Source organism: Arvicanthis niloticus, chromosome 17, assembly GCF_011762505.2.
Source record: "Arvicanthis niloticus isolate mArvNil1 chromosome 17, mArvNil1.pat.X, whole genome shotgun sequence".
Classification (NCBI taxonomy): domain Eukaryota; kingdom Metazoa; phylum Chordata; class Mammalia; order Rodentia; family Muridae; genus Arvicanthis; species Arvicanthis niloticus.
Genome location: NC_047674.1, coordinates 41,877,808 through 41,893,866, shown reverse-complemented (window position 1 = coordinate 41,893,866; position 16,059 = coordinate 41,877,808). Strand labels below are relative to the sequence as shown.

The window sequence follows — 16,059 nt, the reverse complement described above, 5'->3', positions numbered from 1 at the left end:
AAACCAAACCAAACCAAACCAATATTGCACTACAGTACTTGCCTCAGAGTATTTTAATGGGATGGATTTTCTTGCCTTCCACAGCTTTAGCTGCTGATTCTTAATGTATGTGAGAAACCCCCAGAGTTATTAAAATTTTAAGACAAACTGTGACCATTCCCAAGGAAGGTTATTTTTTTTAATGATTGTTATCTGTTCCAAGCATGAAAATAAACGGGAGGGGAAGAGTTTATTAGAAACCACGAATTCTCGTGGTATTTCAGGTTATAAAATTGCTTTTAGTTTTGATGCTTGATCTCAAAGAGTGTCTGAACCCTAACTTTGAACAATGCTTTGGGTTTTGAAAAGGACCAAGACAACACTTCCACCTATGATAAGAAACTCATTTTCTTCTTATCCGATGGGTTTCATTTAGTACCAGATAGGATTCAGGGGGCTCCCAAGTTTCTCAAAACTCATCTCAAAGCCCTGGAGTTTAACACTCATCCTACTGTGTCTCAACACAGCAGGGCCAGATAGATCCAGGGCAAGCTCAGAAGACACTCTGACGAAGCTTCCTGATTGGAAGCTGGTGGAACACACTAAGCTCCTTTCTTGCTTGGTGCCACATTGATATAAAGGCTACTGCGGATGTCGTTTTCTTCATCCAAGCCACTGCTGTGTTTGTGACTTACATTTTTTGTTTTTTTGTCTTGCAGAGCATTTTGCAGAAATGGCAGCTAGCCTCAAGAGACCAGACACAGGAGCCTCTGGTCTTCCTGGGAGGCCCGGTCCCCCTGGGCCTCCAGGTCCCCCTGGAGCGAACGGCTTCCCGGGTCAGATGGGAATCCGTGGCCTTCCAGGCATTAAGGGTCCCCCTGGTGCTCTGGGTTTAAGGGGACCTAAAGGTAAGGTGTTTTCTTTTCTAAAGTTTTCTTTTATTTTCAATTATGTGTATATGTGTATGCATGTGGGTTCCCGTGGAGTCCAGCAGAGGGCATCAGGCCCCGCCCGCTGGAGTTGTGCATAAGTTTGTGGGTGATAGAACTTAAATTCAGGTCTTTTGCAACAGAGTATTCTCTTTTTAACCATGAAATCATCTCTCCGGCCCAAAGGTGAGCTATTTTGTCAGGTACAAGACAAGCATACGTTGCTGGTTTTCTTTAGTTGTGTGATCTGCACCCAAGCTCACAGAATCGTGGAAAATTCTGAGACTCTAAAAGTTATTGTAGGGCTTTTTCTTAAAACAGCAGCTAATGATGTTTGTGTCTGTGAAACTCGTGCAGGCACAGGACACGTGACTGCTCACTATGTCAGGGATGGGCACGGCCCTCCTTCTCTTTCAAAAGTGAGCCTCGTAGTCTTAATTTTAATGGACGTTTATTTTCAGGCCCAAGGTGCAAACTAACTTAACTCCTTCTTTCATTTGGGAGTCTGTTCATTTAAAACAAGCAAGTGCCGTATGCAGGAAAGTTTGCAAAGCCAAAACAGGTTTGTGGGTGAGCGTAGAAGACATTCTGCAGGCCTGACTTGTCTGGCATTTGCCAGCTGAGGTGAGTATGTCAGTGGAGGTGTGTATAATTTATGGAGAATTAAGGTAAGTGAGCGATTTCTGTGTCGTTATGAGTTACTGACAGCTCTCTGGGAACCTTCAGAAGGATGTGACATAAAAACCAAGAGACCCCCTCCACATTATTTTAAACATTGTGGTGTTCCAATTAGGGATAAATATTATGGTGTGAATGGTCAGAGGTCAAGTCAGCTGCCTCTTTGAATCCTAAATGAGTTGCCGATGTGGTTGGCTAACTACACCCTCAGTTGGAACAATTTATTTAATTACTTTTTTTTTTTGTCATGTGCAGAGTTGCGTGTTAAAAATGGACTCTAATTGGGAGTCTTGCAGGGCTGGAGAGGTAAACGGGAGAGGGGAGTTGTCAGGAAGTGTCACATGCTTATTCATCTTTGTCCCTTTGAGCTACTAGTTCAGGACTCTGTGCCAGATGACCCTATGGGTCGTCCTGACCTCTCTGAAACCCATATTTAAGGAAATGCACTGGTTTGGGTGGGTTATTGAGTTGGTTGGACATTTTGTGCCTCTACCATGGGCATTAATGCAGCATTCCCTACATGTCAAGATGTGGTTACAGAAATCACATCCCTGTTTTTTTTTTTGGCAAAACAGTATTTGGTTCAGATCTTGACTTTGTCCCAGCAAGCAAACCCAGCTCCAGGCAGCTTGAAGGTCTGTATTACTTGCCGACCTGAAAGTCTATGGGGCAACATGATCATTCAGCCTTGGCTGCACTAGGAATCACCCTGAGAGATTTACCAGCAATCCAGGTTATGGGCCCTACTTCCAGAGTTTTAGAATCAATTGGTGTAGGCTTTGGGGGCTTACAATGTCCCTCAGGTGGTTTTAACATGTAGCCAATTTCTAGCAGAAGAACCTTATCTAAGAAAAGTGTCTTTCTGTATTTGGAACTGGGAAGAGACCTCTGGCACAGGATTCATTCATTAATCCCAGTGTTTGCTCCTGGTTCTTCTTCAGTGTCCACAGCACAGTGTATCATCTATGCAGATACATCACCCTTCTCCACCAGGCCCCCCTTTTCTCTGTGGAGTCATTTAAATCAGCATTTTCATAAAGGTCTCACAAAGATTTCGTACTTCTGAAACCTGGATGGAGGCAGGCAGAATTACTAGATTTTTTTTAAAAAAAAAAAAATCAGTTAACACTACAACCAATCTAAAAACTGACCTTGGCTATATCCTGCCACATACAGGACAGAAATTATTAATGAAAACATTGTTTTTTTCACTATTCAGAAGTTTGCAGCTCAAAATTTCCCCCCAAGGGATCACAGTCTACCCTGTTGAAATGTAAATTCTGAGTCATTATAGATCAGATGTAGTTCAGTATGGCTGGTCTCTTTCCCCACCCACTATTACCGAATACAAAGACGAGACTCACTCTGTGATAATAAAGTCACCATGGGCGTCAGAAAAATAAAACTTGTTAAGAAATACAAAGTTCAGGCTATGTCTTGGTCACTGTGTTCCTCTTGACATTGCTTTGGAAAACAGTAGAACTTTTGGATAAGAGCTGTGTTGTGCTGTGCCTTGTCCCCAAATCTGCCTTCCCCATAGCCTCACCCTGCGCATGCGCACCAACGTAAAGCAGCAGCTCAGTCCCCATAGGTTGTGGCTTAGCCCCCATGAATAGTCCTCCCTGAAACCATAATATGTGTAATTGCCCACACACAGGCCAGTGTCCGTGCTGAATGCACTCTCTGCATGCACGGTGGGGTGGGGCCGAACTCACGAGAGAGACGGCAAAGTGACTTTGAGCTCACTTGACTTAGCGTCTTATTAGTGGTTCAGCCTTTAAGCCTTATTTTTAAATGTTGATGGTTAGGATTAATTTTAAATTTCTTTGAGTAAAGCCGTGTATTTTTAGACATTTTAGTGTGAGTCAAACAGATGTGAGACGGGATGGAAATGAAGGTGTGAGGAAATACGTGTTATAACTGACTCACTTTTTTTTTCTGTATTAATCAGCTCTTAGGGGAGCAGAGCATCAGTTACAATGTCTGAAAAATAGAAATGAAATAAATAATATCCAGAGATCCATGAGAATGCTCCGTGTGTGTGTGTATGCATATATATGCATGCATACATTTTACTTAATTAAATTTATTTTATTTATATAATATTTATATATGTGAATGCTTTTCAACATTCGTTGTTCTGCAGGTGCTCATGCCCCAAGTTCAATCAACTATCTCCTAATTGCTTTTTAACATTTGGTTGCAACCACAGAATATTCCCAGTGACCTGAGTCAGAAGCGAGGGACACTTGTGACAGCTCACTTTAATTTTTAAAAAATAAGTTTATTTTTGATAATACCACATTAACATCGCCCCCAAATTAAGTATAGAAAAGGCATTTAGTAAAGAATTTCTCCCAAAAGTTTCCTATATGCTTAGTTTCCTTTGTCATTCTTACGGTAAAGAAACCTACTGGCTTCCTAGAGACCCGACAAGCAGTGCTCTGTGAATCTGGGGACATGTACTCCCCGTGTCTGCTTATGAACAGAACCACATTGTTCGTTAGTAAGCAGTCTGGACCACCTTGTTTGTTTTTCATTTGACGGTATATCCAGGAGACCATTCCAAACAGCTGCTGGTGATTTTCCCCAGCTGTGTAACAGTCTATTCTGTGGTAGGAACTCACTGACTGGTTCCCTTTGATGATCCTTTTGACGGTTTCCAGTCTTCTGTTGTTGTAGCAAGGCAGGGCGCACAGCGGCCGACATAGTTCATCTAGACACAAGATATCAACACAGACTTCATTTCTACTTCTATCTCCATTCCAAAATATTTTATTATTTCGAGAGTGAATTTTTGGAACTAGAATTCTTGGAACTTCCGCTTGTAATTTGATTGCTGTTGTCTTTCCCCCTCCAATGAGGTCGAGCCAATTTGCACTTCCCTTAACTGTATACAGTTCTGTGTTTTTTTTTTTTTTTCTACAGACTTGATATGTTTAATAGAACCATGAAACCTGTGCTAATTTTATCGGCTAAGCATCTTTGTTCCGTTTTGATTTTGTGTTTATTTATGAAAGCAAATCCAGTTGCTCGCTCATCTACGTAACAGCCAGTTTTGTTTCTTTTTCACTATGACCTCATCATGTAGCTTGATCTTTTTTTTTTTTTTTAAAACCTAACCTATTTTTGTTTTTCGTGTATGTGTGTACCTGCTTATGTATGTGTGTACCATGTACGCGCAGGGGCCCATGGGGGTCAGGTAGGGTGCTGGAGCTCCAGGAAATGGTGAGGTGCCTGATGTTGTTCTGGGAAATGAAGCTGGGTCCTCTGCAAGAACACAAAACGCTCTTAACCACAGAGCCATGATCTCCCCAGCCCCTTGATTCTCTATACTTCTTAGACATTTGATGCATTTGTAACTTAGCCTATCGTTTAATAGGGGTTTAGCTATAACTTCTTTTCCTAGTGGGCTCCTCATTTCTCCTAAACATTTGATGGCTTGCTAAACATTTCTCACTTTAAGACGGCCACCTTTGGGTCTAGATAGACAGCTCAGAAGTTAGGAGCACTGGCTGTTCTTGCAGATGGCCAAAGCTCAGTTTCCAGCGCCCACATCAGGAAGATCACGTGCCTCTGAAACTCCAGTTCCAGGGGATTCCACGGCATCTTCTGGTATTTGCAGGCAGCCTGCACACATGTGTACATTCACACATACAGAAACACACACACATAAAACATGGTAAAATAAATATTAAAATAAAAGATGCCACCTTTGTGATAAACCAGTTTCTCATGCATGTTTGGACTTGTTTAGACTTTCCGCCTCACGGCTAAGTACTGCACCATCGTAATAGGTTTGGTAACTGGTAGGATTCATTCCTTCAAGCTATTTTACTTGTACGAGGTTTTGTGGCGATTCCAGTGTGGGATTGTAATCAATATTTCCAATAATTTGTTGGAATATCATCTTACTGCAGAACATTTTTTTCAAGTCTGGGTATCCACCAGGAACATTCAGTTTTTTTTTTTTTTTCATGTTTTACTTGTACATTTCCATTAAGACCATGTGGAGTTGTTTAGAATTTTAATTGCTACTATAAGTAGTACCTCTTAGCTAAGTCTCATAACTGGTAGCTGCTTGTATGTCTGAAGCCAACCGATTTCTGTATATTAACTTTGTATCTTGCTAGATTAATAAGTTCGCTTGTTGGTTTTAGTAGTTTTAAAAAATTGATTCTTGTCTTTAAAATATGTGCTTCTATTACCTGAAGATAGAAATTGTTTTAATTCCTCAAAGCAACTGATGTACAGTAGGGAGAAGAGAACATTCTTCTTCCTCTTCCTGGGGCAGAGCCACTGTCAGGGGTTACGCTTCCAGGCTGCTATAGATCTGATGTGTTGAGGAAGGATCCGTTGACTCTGACCTCGTTGAGTGTTTCACTGAAAATGCACATCCAGTTTTGGGAAATGTCATTTCAGTGGGCACAGATCAATGTTTTGATTTTTTTTTTCTTTCTTCTTCTTGGGTCCGTTGATAAGATTTTGGCCTTGCTGTGTATCTATTGCAATCTGGTTTCCAGCAATTTCATGAGTTTGTGTTTTCTTTAAAGTTTAAAATACAGAACGTTATTGATATATAGAGAAGCATAACATTTCTTTATTGTAATGCAGGTGACTTGGGAGAAAAAGGAGACCGTGGTCCTCCAGGAAGAGGTCCTAAAGGTTTGCCTGGAGCCATAGGTCTCCCAGGTAAGTGGGTTCTGCGGTAGAATGAGGGAGGGGAGGAAGAAATGGGTCAAGTGTAGAGCGTAGGCTGCATAGTGTTTTGAAGGAAGCACTGCTCACTCACTTAAGCTTATCATGGACTCATAAACTGGCTTTAATGAAGAGTTAAGTGATTTGTAAATCAAGTCTGTATTCACTGTGAGCAGCTAGATGTCAAGGCTTGAAATACTACGCTCTTAAAACTATGCTTTAAGAAAAAAGAATACCTAGGTCCCGTCACACGCCACTTGTTACAAAAATTTCAATGAGCAAAATTAGACCCACATCTAGCCCGGTGATTATTTCTTGTTATTTCTTTACAATTATTAACCGTTATTATTAGTTTGTGCTTCTGGGGATCAAGCCTAGGGCCCAGTACAACCTACCAAATTGCAACCCTAGCCCAGACTTTTTACAAAAATCTATCTTGGTTGTAAAAGGAATCCAAGTTTTCACTTACTCATGTGCTACAAGGAGTAATTGAAATTTCGTTTTAAAAGCTCTCCTTTCAAAAATCCAGACCCTCCCAAAATGCACTCTGCCCAAAACAAACATTGAGGGAATTTGTCTCACAGCCGCAAAGAGCTCTACACAGGCAGGGATCACAGCTGTGTGGGCTCAGTGACAGAGGGGCTTCTGTAAGGAGCTGGGTCCTCTCACTGGGCATTCTGTGTCCTCTTTATCTGATGACTGACCTGTTGCTGGGGTCTGGCCAGAAATGTACTCATCCATTATGGAGATGACTTATAAATCCAACCTCTGAAGTAGCACTATGGGGCTGAAGCCTGGCTAGCTCAGTGGACTGTGCAAGCTGTCTCCCTCATCGTAGCTAAGACTATGGCTGTGGGACAGGGGATGAGGGAGTGTTTGGGACTCTAGTTGACGCTAACGGGGATAGTTAGGGACAAAGAGGCAGTAGAGAATGACAAGAAAGTAAGGTGTTTCTTGTTTCAATCACGGACTTGGAAATTTTGGTCTAGGGAAATTTAGGAGAAGAAATTACCATTTTATAATTCTGCCGGAAGTTACATATTTAATCATTATATAATTATATAATTATAGCCCCAAATTTAAAAAAAAATCTTACTTTTCAATTATCTATTTCATTGCTCTTGGGGATTGTTTTCTTATTAAAATTTGGGAGGAGGACTACATTTGGAGAGAGCTCAAACACTGTCATTCTGAAATTGGGATCCATGGGCTTGTGGAGATATTTTTATAATTTAATATTTTTGTGTGATTGGAAAAAGAAAAGCTAGTTGGGCTTCAAATGATGAAACGAAGATTTTAGCACATAATGAAGATCTGGGTCCATTTGACAGGCGTTTTGGAGAGAGTAGAACAGTTCTCACCAGGATTGTTCCTCCTTTTAACAGTGGGCTTCATTGGGGGTTTGAGGCGGGACTCACTCTTAAGACCCACCCTCTTTCCTTTGATTGATGCTCCCTTGCCTTTACTACTGCCTCCTTTGCTTTCTACCCACATCAGTTTCTGTCTCCCTGCATCTCAGCTTTCTTTTGAGGGAAGGGCTGTGTTATATTGATGGGATAAATGACATCATTTGGTGAATTTTGAGCTTCAGATTATTTTCCAAAATTACAGGCTAAGCTTCCAAATCACAGTCAGAGAAGAGGGAGGTCCTGCTGATGAATGGCTCTCTCTGTTGAGTAGACTACAGGGTCTGTGTTTACCGTAACTCACCAGGGTGCCTGTTCAGGGCGGGATTGTTCAGGCAGGTTCACATCCTTTTCTCTGCTCTGTGAATACATTTGGCTAATCGAATCAGACAGGTCACCGACAGAGATTTCGGACCATTTGTCCCTTAAAGCACAGGCCCAACAATTCAGAAGCCCCGGGTTCAAATCAGGACAGGGCCACTTCCTAACCTTATGACACTCGGCTACTTAGTTAGCCTCAGTTTCCCTCATTTATGAAGTACCAGGGATATCGTTCTGATGGTGTAAGCCTGAGAATTCAAAAGAAGCAATCCTGTAAAGTGTTTAGGGCAGTTTGTGAGCGTGACAGTGGCCAAGGAAGGTTGTCTATTAGTTTGGTTTTGCTTTTGACATTGATGAGGAGAGCTAAGGGCAAAGCACAATGTTACTCCCCTTAGAGTCTGTGCTCCTGCTGCTCTTAATCTGCAGTAACAGGCAACCTTGTTCTCAATTAGCTCTGCCCCGAGGCGCTGCCCTCTTTCCTGACTCTCTGCTGAGACTCTGTGCCATTACTGTAGAGAACTGGTCACTATGGTCACTGGTCATTTCTCCGGTTAATTGTCTACCAAGAGGATGAACTTTTAAAAACAAATGTCCCAGTAGGACTTAAACCGTGGTTTTCTCATACTTACTAACATAATGCTAATAAAACTGTGACCTGGAGGAAACCTCAACTGAATTCTGCACGGAACCTGTTTAGAGTCTTCTAGGTAAATTCATGTCTTACCTGAAAAAACAAAACAAAACAAAACAAAACAAAACAAAACAAACCCACCCACTCCGTTTTAAAGCTTTACTTTAAAATTTAAAAAAAAATTAACACATTTTAATTATATAGTTATATTGCTTCCCCTTCCCTCTTACAGTCTTTAATTTTGATTTTTAAAATATGTTTTTAATTTAATTAGAATTACATTATTTTTTTTCCTTCTTTTCCTCCCTTCAACCTCCACAGATGCCCCCCTACCCCCACCCCATCCAATTCCTCTCATTCCCTGGCTCTCATTGAAAGCCTCTTTTTTTTTTTGAGTAATATTATTATACACACTCACATATACATGTATGTGTATGCACATATTAATAGAACAGGCTGAATCCATTGTTAGTATATCTAGGGTTTAAGGAACAACTGCTCTGCGTGAGACTGGCTATGGGGCTGATCCTGGGGAGAGTGTAATTCCCAACTGTCATTAGTTAACTATAGTTCTTTGTCTTGGGGTAGGACCTGGAGAACTTTCCTGCTTCCAACTTTAGGATGTTCACTGATATTGTTATCCTTGTTCATGTAGCCATTTCCAGGAGACATTGTTTCAAAGCACATTTCCTGGAGTTCTGGCTTTTCCGGTCTTTCCGCCATTTTTTCTTTGTTCTTTCTCTCATGTTTCCTGAGCCATAGATTCGGGAGCTGTGATGTAGATGTATCCATTGGGGCCAGGGTTTCCGGGATGAAAAAGGTTCATCTCTGTGTTGTGTGCAGTTGTGATTTTCTGTGATGGTCTCCATTCAAAGAACCCTTCTTGGTTGTCCCTATTGTTGAGTTTTGGATTTAAATGCTACGGAGTCAAAAAAGAGCATTTAGTCACTGGTTTTTGTTGTTGTTGTTGTTGTTTTTTGTTTTTGTTTTTCGAGACAGGGTTTGTCTGTGTAGCCCTGGCTGTCCTGGAACTCACTCTGTAGACCAGGCTGGGCTCAAACTCAGAAATCCGCCTGCCTCTGCCTCCCAAGTGCTGGGGTTAATGGCGTGCGCCACCACCGCCCGGCATTTAGTCACTCTTTATGCAAACATACCTAAAAATTGAAATCTGTGTACAGTTCCTAGGATTCCTGTTTTGTTTCTGTGTAGTTTTTGGCCCTCTGTCCCCTTTCATAGCAGCACAGTCACAGTTAGCTATTACATGTTCTGGGATGTTGCTATGTCATTGCTTATTATAGACCATAGGTCCTTCTTGTAACATTGATGATCACTTTGGCTATAGTGCATTGTTACTTAAAAGCTGACATAAGCTACATAGTTTGTTACAATTGAACTAGGAAGGGCAGATATGAAAGGGCTGTGGCCCTGGGCACAGGGTCCTAGGACTGGTCCCTTCTCCTCCTTATTTCCAGTGACTGCTGCTCTCAGTTCTGTTTTGTGGAACAGCAGTCAGAACCACACAGCCTTATGGGCTATTCTAGGAAGATCTATACTCATGCTGAAACATGTAAAAACCATAGAGCAGGGCCTGGCTAAGCCCCACACTGAGAATTCAGCTGATTGTCTTGTGATTAATCCTCTCTTTATATTTGAACATAAGCAGACTGGGCCAGGTCACTTCGCTTGTTAAGTGGTAGAGGGAAATATTTATGCTTCCCGAGCCTAGGTTCATGAAATTGACAAAATGACAGATCGTCCAGTGTGACTAGTGTGTCCCTGTCACCATAGTTACGTGTGATGCGGGCATATCTCCAGTTTCTTATTTTTTCTGCCCCTCTCCCAGAGCTGTGCAAATCTTGTAAACAACCCCGGGGCCTTTAATTCCTTCTCTCTTCATTTTCTCACCAGAGCTAGCTAACACAGCTGCTCAGCTAGGTCATCTCATTAAGGGACATCCTGGCATGCCTGTTGCCACTGAACTGCCCACGTGTGACCAGTAACTCAGCACTCATAGCAATTCAAGGAAAAATATGTAATAATAAATCCTGACTTCTCTGTGCATACAAACTCACTAGGGAAAGAAATAAATTAAATGAAGACTCTCTTGAAATACCACAGAAAAAAAAGCAATAAGTTCAGTATATATCTCTATCTATCTATCTATCTATCTATCCATCCATCTATCTATCTATCTTTGGGGTACATCCCTAAAGATTAAATAGCCATTGCATGCATCATCAGATCGCCTATTTAACACAGACAATTATTTACATGTTATTTTTCCTTCAGGCCTGTGTATGCATTGTTGTTTCATCCTGTTAAGTGTTAAGGGAAAGGCTCTGACTACATCAGTGTAACATGCCTGCCCTCTAGTGTCTGCACGGAGGATAGTATATACAGTCTTTGAAACTGACTCTTCTTAAAATCATGAAAACTTTCTGGCAGCGTGGTCATTGACATTTCAGGAAGCTGTGTAGTCGTTAGGTAGTTGGTGTAGTCAAGAGACCCACAGGGTGAACAAGGCATAGTAAGATCTCTTCAGATCCTGGTCTTCTGCCTTCCTGAAAGAGCTATGGATAGTATGTAAACAAATTAGCACGGCCATATTCTAGTACAGAATTCTATTTTTGTATAAATACAATTCGGTTTGTGGGCTGAGGTTGGCTGAATCTATGCTATCTGCTTAGCCCCATGGCCTTTGGCCTTTGACTCCTTTTGTGACCATGGTCATTTTCTCCTGGTCTTGGTTTAATTTTAAGACAGATTCGACACATCTCAGCGGGATATTCTTACTGACAAAGTGCACGAGAACCACCTTTTCTACGTAATTAGATGTGGCCTATATTTTAAAACTAAAAAAGAAAAAAAATCACCTTAACCTTTAACTGTCTCTAGTGTGAGGGGATATACAAGTCTCCGCTACAGGAGCAGTTCTGACAGACTGAAAAAAAAAAAAAAAAAAAAAAAAAAAAAAAAAAAAAAAAAAAAAAAAAAAAAAAAAAAAACAGGTGTACCTCCACCTACAACAGGATGTAATTGGATATGAAGATTTGGCTTTTGGCTTCTCGAGCGGCAAAGAAAGCCGAGACTGAATGAGGATTCCTGTAATGAGACTGGCCAAGTGAATGCAGGTGCTTTTACACTGTCTTCTTAGTAATAGGATGAAGCACTGTTGACGAAAAGGGACACATGTAACAGAACTCCTCGTTGCCATGCTCCGCCTCGGAATGTGTGCCCTACTGAGCACACATGACAGAACAGACATATCTGCAAAGAACTCACTGTGGTGAAACTCATGTTGGGGTGAGATTTTGTAGGGAGCATGGTGTGATCTTTTAAGAGACACTAATAAATAATATCCAATAATTGAGACAGTCCCCATTTAATGGACAGCACTTAATGGTAATAGATACCAGCATTCCATTTTTTAATGATGAACACGCTTTCTTAGAGTCTTTCTTCTTCACTGATTCTAATGGTTCATAAATGGTTGAATTAGAACTTAAAGCTATTTGTCTTGAAAGCCCGTGTTTTTAACTTCTTAGCCATGATTACCTTTGCATGTGGATCACTGTTAGAAATTTGGGAGGCTGTTAGCTTCTCTTCTCATGAGAAAGACAATGTGAGTCACAAAACCAGCACAGCACCTGTGAAATTAACTTTAATAATACAGCTAGTCACAGACTTAATATAGTTAACCTCAGATTTTTCCACTTTACGATGACATGACATGAAACACATTTGGTAAAAACTTAACTTAGAAATTCGGAATTTTGATCTTTTTATGGAGTTAACAATACATGATATGATGCTCTCCCCTAATGCCAGGAAGCACAGAGTTGGCCATGCACCCATGAGCAGAAAGACTTGGTTACTCTGCGGTGTGCTGGGCCACTAAGTCCTGATGTTTGGCAGGTTGGATGCATTTTCGACTTAACTATGTTTTCAACATAACCACACTGTAAATTGAGGGATGCCTCTGCAGTTTATTTAACTCACAAGGCTCAAAATACTATCATATCAAATAATAAGTCTAAAGTTCGTTAATAAAGCATCTTATACATTTTCCTTGCTAAACCTTCCAGTTCCAGCTTAATTTTACTCCTACAGTTCGCCTCGGTTTGGGCCAGCCACATTTCAGTGTTCAGTAGACATGGGTGGGTAGAGGGCACCATGCTGCAAATGTGAAAGACACACACTGAAAGCACTTTCTGCCTTTGATTTCTATGAAAGCCACACCCACTAAGGGGGTTTCCCCACCTCATCATCATGGGCCACCTCCAAAGGCATTTGCTAAGCATCTTGCTTGCACACCGCTAGGCTGTGCAGGTCTAGTGTCTTCTGCTAATCAATAGCTTGTTCACGTGTGGGCTTTTTGTCTGTTTCAGGTGATCCAGGCCCTGCCAGCTATGGGAAAAATGGCCGAGATGGTGAGCAAGGCCCCCCAGGAGTGGCAGGAATTCCTGGTGTGCCTGGACCCCCAGGTCCTCCAGGCCCTCCTGGTTTCTGTGAGCCAGCCTCTTGCACCCTTCAGTCTGGTCAAAGAGCATTTAGCAAAGGGCCTGACAAGTGAAAGCCTTAGCGTTATAGACTCCTACACAAACCATGCCTGGTAGAGGAGCATGGGGGAGAACCAACATCCAACACTGGGCAAAGACTAAACGGTTTCACCTCCAACACCTTTCTTTCCACAAGTGCTACTTGACAATCAGATTTAGAACAACTGGTGCTATTCAGTAAGTCTTGTTCCTTGTCTAGGAAGAAAGACAGGGGAGTCATCAGACAAAAGTCAAATTCGATTTCTCTTTAGCCAAATTTATAAATCCTCTTCCCAGGATTTTGAACTTTAGTGTGCTATGAATGAATATATGGTGTGTTGTGGGCCACTGTGCCAACAACAACAACAACAACAACAACAACAACAACAACAAATTGTTCACTTTACCTCAGTTGCTGTCATTATTTCCATTTCAATTAAGATGTTGATCTCAGATTATTAATTCGGTTATATCAAATATCGCTGAGGTACTAAGGAACAAAACTCACTACATTCAATAAAACTGGTGCTTAAAATCTTCATCAGGGCTGTGTCCCAGAAGTGCTCCCTATCCATTGCATGGTGGTTTTCATCTTGACTCTGAATTTGTGAATAGCATGTAGTGCACCCAAACCCATTTGTATTCTAAGATCCACGTGAAAGCAAAGACGGACTACCCTGACACGCATATGTTTTATGGCTGACGTTATTTATTTTAAAAATTTGAGGTAACTTGTCTGGTTGTACCAAAGAAGAAATAAACACGGTTTCATAATCTTTTGTATGTTCTAAAATAAGTAGTCATGTTAAATGTGGTTACATGTTTAATTGAACTGGTTTAGATTCATTAAATTTTTGACTTATTGCTACTTTTAAAAATGTATTTATTTCACTGGTTTATTCTATCTGGAGAAATCCGAAGAGTCCTTACATGTCCTATGACTGTGTATATGTGTGTGCATGTGTGTACTGAGAGACTTAATGGATTTCTTTGAAATTCTAATGAAGACTATGAACTCACTTTCCCTAGGTGAACACAGAGGTGCATATACATGTGCACTTTGTACACTATTTCAGAGAGTCCTCGGAGTGCTGTAAATCTAGTCTTGCTTGGTCCCTAGGTTAGGAACCATGTTTTCATTTCAGAGGATGTTAGCGTCTCTGTGGAGCCTCACTGATGCAAAAATCACCTCCCTCTCACCACTTTTAAATAATTTTTATAAAGCAATTCTTTAAAACTGTTCCAATACATTATACTGAAGAGACTATAAGAAATAGCAGTATAGAAGACTTTCTAAAAGGAACTGCAATAGCTCAAGAAATAAAGTGAAGAATTGACAGATTGAATTACATGATATTAAGAAAGCTTTTGAATAACAAAGGCAACAATCACTGCAGTGAAAAGATAGCCTACAGCATAAGGGAAAATCTTTGCAAACTATATAACTGACAGAGCATTAATATCTAGAATATGTAAAGAAACTCAAACAACTAAATACCAAAACCCCCAGTCAACCAGTCAACCAACCAACCAACCAACTGATCAATCAACATACTGATGAAATGAATTGACAGTTTTCAAAAGGTATTTTGAGATATTGATAGAATAGAGAGACAACATGTTTATGCAAACAGTGTTAAAGTACTTGAGTGGTCAGTAACTATCTAATCAAAAAAGAAGACTATAAACACGTGGGGACCATTGTGGGAGAGGGGGGCAGAAATATTTTAATTGCCAGAAGCAGTGGGTGACTAGAAAGAAATACTTGTCTAGACACAACCTCAGCTGCACATATGAACCCAGCTGTTGTGACTGGCATACACAAGGCCCAGGTAAGTTCAACCTAGAGAAGCTAGCATGGAGAGCAGATGTGGGCACAAGAATCCCACCCCTAGCTGAAGAGCTATGAGAAAGGGAGAGTCAGTTTTCCTTGAGGTAGTGGTTCCTGGCAGGTTGACCACACACCAGTGAATGGCCATAAACTCAAGTGTACACAGGTAGCACAGATTGTATTTGATGAGTTTTTAAAAACTGTGGACAAAAAGTTGAGTGAGTAGCGAGGGCTTGGAAGAGTTGTACACAATTCCCAAAGAATTAAAACAAAAACATGAAGAATGTTCAACAACTTTAGTAGTAAAGGAAATGCAAATTAACTACATGAAAATTCCCTGCCTCCTAGTTATAAAACAACATTAACAACCCAGCAGCAAATTCTAGCCAGGATGTGGGGGACAAGTGAACTTTTAGACACTGTCAACACCAATGTAAATTATGTTAGCCACTGTGGAGTTCAGTATAGCAGTGTCTCTAAAACCTAAGCATAGAACAACCATGTGACCCGGCTATTGTACTCCTGGCTGTATACCCAAAGGATTCTATGTCAACATATCACAGAGATACCTACATATCCTTTTTGATAAGCAGCCATATTCACAATTAAATTATGGAATGTGACTAGGTGTTCACCAACAGATGAAGAAATAATGAAAAGGTGTAATGACACACACACACACACACACACACACACACACATACACAAACAATGGAATTCTATTGATCCATAAAGAACGCAATGATGTCATTTCCTGGAAAATGGATAGAACAGGAGGTCATCATATTAACTAATGTAAATGATATGAAGAAATAAAAAGTATCATATTTTCTCTCTTTTGGGTCCTAGAACTCTTTATAGGTATCTAAATTAATTTATATATATAGTCATATGTATATATGCATATATATATATTCATATGGATATATTCATATGACAGGAAAGCAAGAGGGTAACCATATACAAGCAGGTGGAGAATACAGAGGACTACAGGGAGGAGGAAATGGTAAGGGTGGATAAGGGTGGATATGTCATCATCTGCCTGAAA

At 40.7% G+C, this 16,059-nt stretch overlaps 1 protein-coding gene across 1 annotated transcript in view; it reads left to right on the top strand.

Annotated features, from left to right (window-relative positions):
- Window positions 1-13,363, top strand: part of Col9a1 (collagen type IX alpha 1 chain) — a 77,647-nt gene extending 64,284 nt beyond the window's left edge. The window contains exons 36-38 of the mRNA XM_034521317.2: window positions 699-887; window positions 6,201-6,278; window positions 13,031-13,363. Coding sequence (XP_034377208.1) covers window positions 699-887; window positions 6,201-6,278; window positions 13,031-13,215 — 452 coding nt within the window. The 3' untranslated portion in view covers window positions 13,216-13,363. The remainder of the gene's footprint in view (window positions 1-698; window positions 888-6,200; window positions 6,279-13,030) is intronic.
- The last annotated feature ends 2,696 nt before the right edge of the window (window positions 13,364-16,059 follow it).